Genomic DNA, 9584 nt, shown 5'->3' on the forward strand with positions numbered 1-9584 from the left:
ATACATCATAAGAGCCATTTAACTGTTTTGATAATAATATTGGGCCTATATCTGTCACATAATTATTAAGCCCAATATATTAAGTGGATGACAGTTCAGAAAACCCCAAACTTATACAGTGTACAAATATAAATCTCATAATTTGCGGAAATCCACCCGGACTACCAATAACCATGACTAATTTGAATCAATAATTTAACTCCATATAAATAAAAAATAAACGGTAGGATATTTAAAAGGAATATTTGCACCTAGTATCATAAAACTTTCAAAAAGTTGGATTTTTCCCATAAACTTTGAAATTGACTAGTAATATCACGAACTTTACCACGAGTTTGTTATTTTCCACCAATAAAACAACTTCGAGAGTTCCAAGATTTTCAATCTTTGAGAATAGTTTTCCTTGAAGCACACCCTCCAAATTTGTTCTTCAATCTATTAATATGGGCGGAATTTTTTCACTGGTGGGAAATAACATTAAACTCAGGATACAGGATATAGTTCGTGATATTATTAGTCAATTTTAAAGTTCGTGGGAAAAACGCAATATTTTGAAAATTTAATGATACTAGGTGCCAATGTACCTATTTAAAAAATAAAATAAGATTTATACATCATGCAATTATAGAATCGATCACGATTGGCAATCCTAATATAAACACAACCAAGAATAGTGGCGCAATCATAGATTTTAAGTCGAGGAGCTAATCAATAAAATTATAACTAAAGAAAACGAATATTGTAAGTAGAAAGCTAAAACAAATCGAAGTTCCATTAAACATTTTAATTGGAGAAAAATGAGTCATGTATAGACTTCGTTCTTTCATGGGTTGAAGTGGTGGCATGGCCCAGCTTCAGTTAGTGTGATAGAGTTGGATTTGGGGCTTGGAATTTTCAAATGGTTGGTTTGGATAATTTGATAATATAGATAGATGGGTTTACATTATTCTTTAATTCATTCCGTTCATAATGAATGCATCGTATGATATGTAGAAATTTAAAGATTATGGGCCTATATTTTCCAATAAAATTCAACACACACACTTTTCATTCAAATTACATTACAAATTTTGCAAGGCATCCAGTCTAAATTCCAATCTTTGTAATATAACAAATGAAACTATATGTCTATCTATATCCACGTTACACAAAAGAGAGATTTGCAAGTTATAGTGCATAAGCAAAAGAGAGTGCATGTTCAAGTGCACAAGATGAGCCTGTTCAAAAGCATGACACCACAAGAGAGCGTCACGAAAAACATGGTAACAAAATCCCGGGGCGACCACTTGCGAAGGGCCTTAGAGTCGAGACGCAAGGTCTTAGCCCGACGAAGCGCGTCCACCTGAGTAAGCAGATCGAACTCCAGGCCCTTCCTCTTCAATTCCTCAACGCACTTGCCCAGAAGCTTGGAGTCCTCCTTCTCCCGCCTCAGCATCTTCTCCAAATGCGACTCCTCATCGGTTTTGTAGCGGATGGCCCAAATGAAGGCGAGCGAGAAGAGCAGGGAGCAGAGGGAGGGCAGCCAGGAGCGCGTGCAGAGGGCGGGGGGCCGCGTTGAGAAGAGGAGGAGGAGGGAGGTGGAGTGGAAGAGGAAGAAGAGGCAGTAGAGGTGGGTGATTTGGTTTCGGGTGGCGTCGATTTGGGTTTCCTTGAGGGAGAGGCGGTTGAAGATGAGGTCCTCCTCTTTCAGCCACTGCTTCAGGAGGAGTTTGTGGGTCGGGTTGCCGGCGATCTGCTGGAGCGGGTGCGTTGCCTTTGCCTCCATTAGAATTGAAGATGATGACACTGTTGTTGTCGCCCATTTATTGCTGCTCTGTTAAGATTATTGAGAGAGAATTAGGAAACACAGTTATGAGAGTGAGCGTTTTCATATGCAACGGTCCGCGTTCGAATTTATTTCTTTTTGAATTTGAAACGGTCGAAATGAATTTTTTGGTTTTTATGTAGTTCATATTTAATTAAATTACTTCCATAACAATAATTGCTCACTACTTCAAGAGTTTATATTTTAATAATTCTGAAAACTTTTAGAGCAGAAGAAATAATTTGTGTTTTCTACTTTTTTTTTTGTTCTTCTATAAATTATGGAAAGAGCAAAAAATTTCAATTTAGTTTTAAGTGTATTTTTGTTTGTATGTAAGTAGAGTATGTTTTTATCTAGTTAAGGCTTTGGTGCTGGCTCCGATCTGAGTTGTTGTTGCTCTGATTTGTTCGCCACCAGTATTCCCTACAAATTCGTTAGCAATGAATAGAGTATGTTTTTAATGTTTTATTATTGTTCTTGTTGGAGAAGAAATCCAAACAACGTCACCCAACAGCACAACAAGAAACGCTGTCTCAATACAAAACTATTATTTACGAAATATTGCAAAAATGAATTCTCAAACGTTAGAGTGTCCACAATAACGCTACCGCGGGCGCGGCACAGCCGCAGCGGCTATTGCTGGCCGGGAGATAGCAGCGGCGGGGGAGAGAGTGTCGTGAATGCGGCGGGGTTCGCATGGCGGCGGATTTTTAATTTCTTTCTTGTTTTCTTAATTTTTTCTAAATACAACCTATTCTCAATTCATTTCTTTATTTTTGTCTAATTAATAGTAGTACTCTAGTCCAATTAAAATATAAAATAATTGAAAAATAATATGATTCCTCGTTGTGGCATACGTGGCTATGGCATGGTTGTTATTAGGCTAACCAAGTTGTTGTGGCTGTGCTGACTAAGCAGACCAATTTTTATGGCTGTGGTGTGGTTGTTACGACTTATTATGGACACTTTATGGCTTCAAGTTACTATCGAGGAGTGGAATAGGACAGAGATAATCAACCCCACATAGCATTCTTTATCCAAATTATTTATTTTTTAGCCAGTAATTTCATCAAAGTGTTTTACATAATTGAATAAGAAACAATTGAAAGAAGAAAATAATTAATTAGTTTGAACATCGGTAATTAGCTATTGGGCTGAACAAAATACAACAAAATTATTAGTCCTAACGAGCAGTCTCACATTTAGTCTTTTTTTTTTTTTTTTTTTTTTTTTTTTTTTTTTTTTTTTTTTTTTTTTTTTTTATAATTTAAGGACTTCTCTACCTTTATATTTTTATAGGTAAATATATAAAAATATAAAGTTATGCAGTATAATAGTGGACTTGAAACTAAATTTTTCACTTCTGACAATGACTACTATACCACCATATTTTTTATCCAAGTACTTATTTATTTGAGTAAATTGCAAAAAAATGTATCTAGATAATGTAGGTTGCATATTTGAGGTACTCCGTGAACTAAATTGCATCCGTATTTGGACAAAATTTTGCAATAGCAGCGGTAACTTCTCCCTCATTCTGTTATTGTGAATCTTACCCATTTACTCATATTTTGATCTTCATTGTACTCATTTTGTGATGGATAGAAAAAACACATTGAGAATGTTAAAGTTAAAACAGCTTAAGAAAAATGCTGTGAACAAATCTATATGGTTAGGTAATTGGTTTTCATAGTAGTGATTGATGAACCTGAAATGCCTTGGTCAAAATCTAGACCAATTTTTTTTTTCGATAAACCAAAAATCTCAAATCACCCAAAAGAGGAGAGGTAGAGTAGAACACCTAATACTGTAGGAAAACATGTAACATGTGGGAAATTCCTAAAGGCTAGGCCTTTGGCCTTTCATATGGTGTAACCTCCAAAATGTTTATGGAGTGCCTTAATACCAAGACCTTTCATGTAGGCTCCCTTTTCCTATAAATAGATGGAGTTTTGGGAGATGAGAACACACCAACAATCATTCTCTCTTCTCTCTAAGCTCAAGCATTCTAGTTCGCATCTTAGGAGCACTACATTGCTCGGTTCTCGCCTCCAATTCAAGTTCGCCGGAGCCTACGAGTTTGAGGTGCTTCAACTCGGTAGGAGGAAAGTCGTTTCATCTTTGGGGACGTTGCGCCAATCCGTGAGCACTAGCCGGGGCGTATCTCGTCTTGCGGAGAGAGGGTTACCTCGACTCGACTTGAAGAAGACAATAGTTTGCATCTTGTTCTCTTATTGTTTTTCTTTTGTTTTATTTACCTTCTAGTTTTTGGTTCTTTTGTAATAGCAAGAGTTGCCCGTGTAAAGGCTACACTATTTCCAACAATCGCAAGACGAGATAGTGTACTCTTGCCATCATCATGTCGACCGAAGCTGGAGGGAACGGAAACAACATCTTTGGATCATCTTCTGCTGCAGCTGGCTCCTCAACAATGGCACCTGTTTCGACCTCAAGGGTCATGGCTCAAGCTGATAAGCCTGAAAAATTCAAGGGCTTGGATTTCAAGCGTTGGCAACAAAAGATGTTGTTTTACCTAACTACGTTGGGTGTTGCTAATTTCCTCAAGGAGGATGCTCCAACTGTACCGGAGGAGGAGACGGACTTTAATGTCCGGGCTGCCTATGATGTTTGGCATCAAGGAGATTTCTTGTGCAAGAACTATATCTTGAACGGCTTGGGGGATAGTCTCTATTCCATCTTTGCCGGGGCTAAGACCTCCAAAGCTTTGTGGGAGGCTCTTGACAAGAAGTATCGCGTCGAGGACGCCGGTACAAAGAAATTTGTAGTCGCAAAATTTCTGGACTACATGATGGTGGACTCTCGCTCTGTGGTAGAGCAAGCTGAAGAATTGCAAATCATTATCCATGATGTCCACGCTGAAGGGATGGCCTTGCCAGACCAGTTTGTTGTTGCATCAATGATCGAGAAGCTTCCTCCGTGCTGGACAGATTTCAAGAACTATCTAAAGCACAAGAGAAAGGAGATGAAGCCAGAAGACCTGATTGTCCGTCTTCGTGTAGAAGAGGATAATAGGCGTTACCATCAGAAGTCAGGAGGGCCTGAACATGCCAAGGCAAATCTGATGGAGAAGGGAGGATCTTCCAAGCGTCCCCGCCCAAGGGAAAATGACAAGGGCAAGGGGAAGGTAGCTGCTGTCCGAAAGTTTGAAGGCAACTGCTTCAACTGTGATAAGCCGGGCCACATGGCGAAGGACTGCCGAAAGCCTAAAAGGATGAAATTCAAGAAGAGTGCTAACATGGTCGAGAGAGACTTCAACGATGATGACTTGGCTGCTGTGGTTTCTGAAGTGAACCATGTTGACAATCCGAAGGCTTGGTTTGTTGACACCGGAGCTACTGTGCATGTGTGCTCTGATCGTAGCCAATTTTCGACCTACAAGCAAGTAGAAGGGAAGAAGCTCCACATGGGAAACCAAGACTCGTCTGAAGTTGTTGGGATGGGAGAAGTGAAGCTCTTAATGACATCTGGTCGTGAGCTGAAGCTGAAGGATGTGCTGCATGTCCCAGACATCCGCAAAAATCTTGTTTCTGGTAGTTTGCTTGTTAGTCATGGCTTTAAGCTAGTGTTTGATTCTGACAAGTTTATGTTATCCAAGTTTGGTACTTTCCTTGGAAAAGGTTATCTTTCCAATGGCTTGTTCAAACTTAATGTAATGGCCACTGGTCGTGTACCGAATCAAGTGAATGATAATAAGAATGCTTCTTCGTCTTACTTGCTTGAGTGCTCTGATTTATGGCATAAAAGATTGGGACATGTTAATCTAAATGCTATAAAAAGATTAGTAAATCTTGATTTACTAAAAGTTGATGAGTTTAATTCACAAAAGAAATGTGAAGTCTGTGTTGAAGCAAAAATGACCAAGCTGCCGTTCCGCTCGGTAGAACGGAGCACCAAACCTCTAGAGTTGATCCATACAGATATATGTGATTTAAAATTTGTGCAAACTAGAGGTGGTAAAAAGTATTTCATCACATTCATTGATGATTGCACAAGGTATTGTTATATTTACTTATTAAGAAGTAAAGATGAGGCAATTGAAGCGTTTAAAGACTTCAAAAATGAAGCCGAAAATCAACTTAATTGTCGAATTAAGTGTGTTCGAAGTGATAGAGGTGGTGAATATGTGGCGCCGTTTGCAGAATTATGTCATGCAAGTGGTATAATTCACCAAACCACGGCTCCATATTCTCCTCAGTCGAATGGTGTTGCTGAACGCAAAAATCGAACACTGAAAGAGATGATGAATGCTCTGTTGATTAATTCAGGTTTACCCCAGAACATGTGGGGGGAAGCTTTGCTAACCGCAAATTACATCTTAAATAAGATTCCACTCAAAAATAGGGATGTGACTCCTTATGAATTGTGGAAGGGAAAGAAACCTTCATATACATACCTCAAAGTGTGGGGGTGTTTAGCAAAGGTACAAGTGCCGCCTCCAAAACAAGTTGCAATTGGCCCTAAAACAGTCGATTGTATCTTTATTGGATATGCATTGAACAGTAGCGCATGTCGCTTCTTAGTTCATAAGTCAGCTATACCTGATGTAGCTGAAGGAACAATAATTGAGTCAAGGAATGTTGTATTCTTTGAGAATGTGTTTCCTTGCAAGAAGCAAGATGATCATTCTAGTGAAAGAACGATGGATGAAACCACTAGTTCTAATTCTCCAAAAGTGACGAGGACAAGTCCCGAGGATGTAGAACCAAGACGTGGTAAAAGAGTTAGAGTTGCTAAGACTTTTGGTCCAGACTTCATAACTTTTATGTTGGATGGTGAACCAAAGTCACTATCAGAAGCACTGTCTGGCCCAGACGCAGTGTGGTGGCTAGAAGCTATCAACAGTGAAATGGAATCCATCATGCTAAATAACACATGGGTGTTAGTAGACTTGCCGGAAGGTTGTAAGGCCTTAGGATGCAAGTGGATTCTGAAAAAGAAATATAAACCAGATGGTACTGTAGATAAGTACAAAGCTCGCCTAGTGGTGAAAGGCTTCAAGCAGAAAGAAGGGCATGACTTCTTTGATACTTACTCACCTGTTACGAGAATAGCTTCCATCCGGGTGCTTCTTGCGATTGCTGCGTTGCACAATCTTGAGATTCACCAAATGGATGTGAAAACTGCATTTCTGAATGGTGATTTGGAAGAAGAGATATACATGGAGCAACCTGAAGGGTTTGTTGTGCCCGGGCAAGAACGCAAGGTATGCAAATTGGTAAAGTCTCTTTATGGATTGAAGCAAGCGCCGTTGCAATGGCACTTGAAGTTTGACAATGTGATGTTGACAAATGGATTCACTATCAACGAGTGTGATAAGTGTGTTTACATTAAGAACACAGATAACGGGTTTGTTATTGTGTGTCTTTATGTTGATGATATGTTGATAATGGGCAGCAATAGTGCCATTATTAACGAGACAAAAAACATGTTGAAAAGAAATTTCGATATGAAAGATATGGGTCTAGCTGATGTGATTCTCGGAATCAAAATTTTGAGGACTAATGAGGGAATTGCCTTAACGCAATCTCATTATGTTGAGAAAATGCTTAAGAAATTCAACTCGTTTGATTGTAAGCCAGCAAAGACTCCCTTGGAGCTCAATGTCCATCTAAGCAAGAATATGGGTGAGCCTGTTGCTCAAGAAGAGTATGCAAAGGTCATAGGAAGTCTGATGTTTATCACGAACTGTACTAGACCAGATCTTGCTTGTACGGTGAACAAGTTGAGCCGATTCACGAGCAATCCAAGCAAGGAACATTGGAAAGCTCTGTGCAGAGTTTTGAGATACTTGAAGTACACTATTGACTTTGGACTGCACTACACAAGATATCCCCAAGTACTTGAAGGGTATTGTGACGCAAATTGGATCTCTGATTCTAAAGACTCATTTTCAACGAGTGGGTATGTGTTCACTGTGGGGGGTGGTGCTATTTCGTGGAAGTCAGCGAAACAGACGTGTATTGTTCGCTCCACCATGGAATCTGAGTTTATCGCCTTGGATAAAGCAGGGGAAGAAGCCGAGTGGCTCAGAAATTTCCTAGAATGTATTCCATGTTGGAAGAAGCCAGTGCCCACAGTAGTGATACACTGTGATAGCAAAGCAGCTATAGGTAGAGCACACAGTGGCTTCTATAATGGTAAGTCTCGACACATTCGTCGACGACATAATACCGTAAGGCAGTTGATCACAAGTGGTGTTATCGCAGTTGACTATGTTAAGTCAGTGGATAACATAGCGGATCCATTAACAAAAGGTTTAAACCGTGATCAAATGCATAAATTGCTAAAAGGAATGGGACTGAAAACCACATCTTAAAAGATGAGTATAGTGGTAACCCAACCATACGATTGGAGATCCCATGGGATTGGTTCAATGGGAAACAAAGCTATACAAATCTAGTTGTAACACTCAGAAGATTTTAATCTTCGCCCATTCTTCAGAAAGCGTTGAGTGTTGTAACCTGCACGTGGTAAGAGGTTAAGTCTTTTGACTTTTAATGATTCTTGAAATCTTAGGGAGATGAAGTATGGCAGGATACTTATGAAAGAATCACCTATGTAAGTGAGAAGTGGGCCGCTTCGTGTGTGTGAGTCACTTATGAATTCCAAAGAGGTGTTCCATGGCCGAAACGGATACAAACGTGAGAACTGATGGAGTTGAAACAATATTGTGTTGATGCTATTGACTAGGCATACACCAAGGAGGAATAGTTCAAGGCATCGCGTCCACTAGCCCGCCGGTATGTCCGATAGTGTTGACTATGGAAGGTTCAAAACCACAAGTTACCTTTCCAAAGACAGTATCGTTTCTCGAGAACTGAGCAAAGAGTCTGCATACATGCATTTGTGTCTGGTGTTGGTTTGAGCTTGCGGCGCTCTAACCAATGTGGGGATTGTAGGAAAACATGTAACATGTGGGAAATTCCTAAAGGCTACGCCTTTGGCCTTTCATATGGTGTAACCTCCAAAATGTTTATGGAGTGCCTTAATACCAAGACCTTTCATGTAGGCTCCCTTTTCCTATAAATAGATGGAGTTTTGGGAGATGAGAACACACCAACAATCATTCTCTCTTCTCTCTAAGCTCAAGCATTCTAGTTCGCATCTTAGGAGCACTACATTGCTCGGTTCTCGCCTCCAATTCAAGTTCGCCGGAGCCTACGAGTTTGAGGTGCTTCAACTCGGTAGGAGGAAAGTCGTTTCATCTTTGGGGACGTTGCGCCAATCCGTGAGCACTAGCCGGGGCGTATCTCGTCTTGCGGAGAGAGGGTTACCTCGACTCGACTTGAAGAAGACAATAGTTTGCATCTTGTTTTCTTATTGTTTTTCTTTTGTTTTATTTACCTTCTAGTTTTGGTTCTTTTGTAATAGCAAGAGTTGCCCGTGTAAAGGCTACACTATTTCCAACAAATACTTGGAAAAAGTTTGGAGGACTATAAAGAACAAGGGAGATTGGATAAGTTAAATATAGTCTAATTTCTGCAGAAGTTAATTATGGCGGCACCCCTTTCCAATATTATCCTTCTGTTTGAAAAGGGCAAAATGGAGAAGAATATATGAAAATGCATCTTAAATTAATTAAAATTTTGTCTAGATAATCCAGATACAATTTAATTTTTCAATACTTCAACTATATAACCTATATTGTTCAAATACTATTTTTGCAGTTCATTCTATTTATATTTTTTGATCATTTAATAATTGAGATCATTTCATCATATTGCAAATTGTGTTTTATACATTTTATTAATGTGTTTTG

The 9584-nt window shown here is 39.4% G+C and overlaps 1 protein-coding gene across 1 annotated transcript; it reads right to left on the bottom strand.

Annotated features, from left to right (window-relative positions):
* Nucleotides 1–1023: 1023 nt before the first annotated feature.
* Nucleotides 1024–4264, bottom strand: LOC125189951. Its single transcript, XM_048087165.1, has 2 exons — nt 4151–4264; nt 1024–1813 (listed from the first exon to the last, which is right to left on the bottom strand). Exons 1-2 carry the CDS (start codon nt 4262–4264, stop codon nt 1199–1201), a joined length of 729 nt encoding a protein of 242 aa, XP_047943122.1. The 3' UTR covers nt 1024–1198.
* Between the last annotated feature and the right edge of the window lie 5320 nt (nt 4265–9584).

This window comes from Salvia hispanica, chromosome 5 (genome assembly GCF_023119035.1).
Source record: "Salvia hispanica cultivar TCC Black 2014 chromosome 5, UniMelb_Shisp_WGS_1.0, whole genome shotgun sequence".
NCBI lineage: Eukaryota > Viridiplantae > Streptophyta > Magnoliopsida > Lamiales > Lamiaceae > Salvia > Salvia hispanica.

Bases quoted from the DNA above. Each gene is read 5' to 3' on its own strand.
- LOC125189951 (XM_048087165.1), bottom strand. From the start codon at position 4,264: ATGACCCTTGAGGTCGAAACAGGTGCCATTGTTGAGGAGCCAGCTGCA. The intron at 1,814-4,150 runs GTACACTATCTC...TAATCTTAACAG, and splicing joins TCGACATGATGATGGCAAGA to AGCAGCAATAAATGGGCGAC.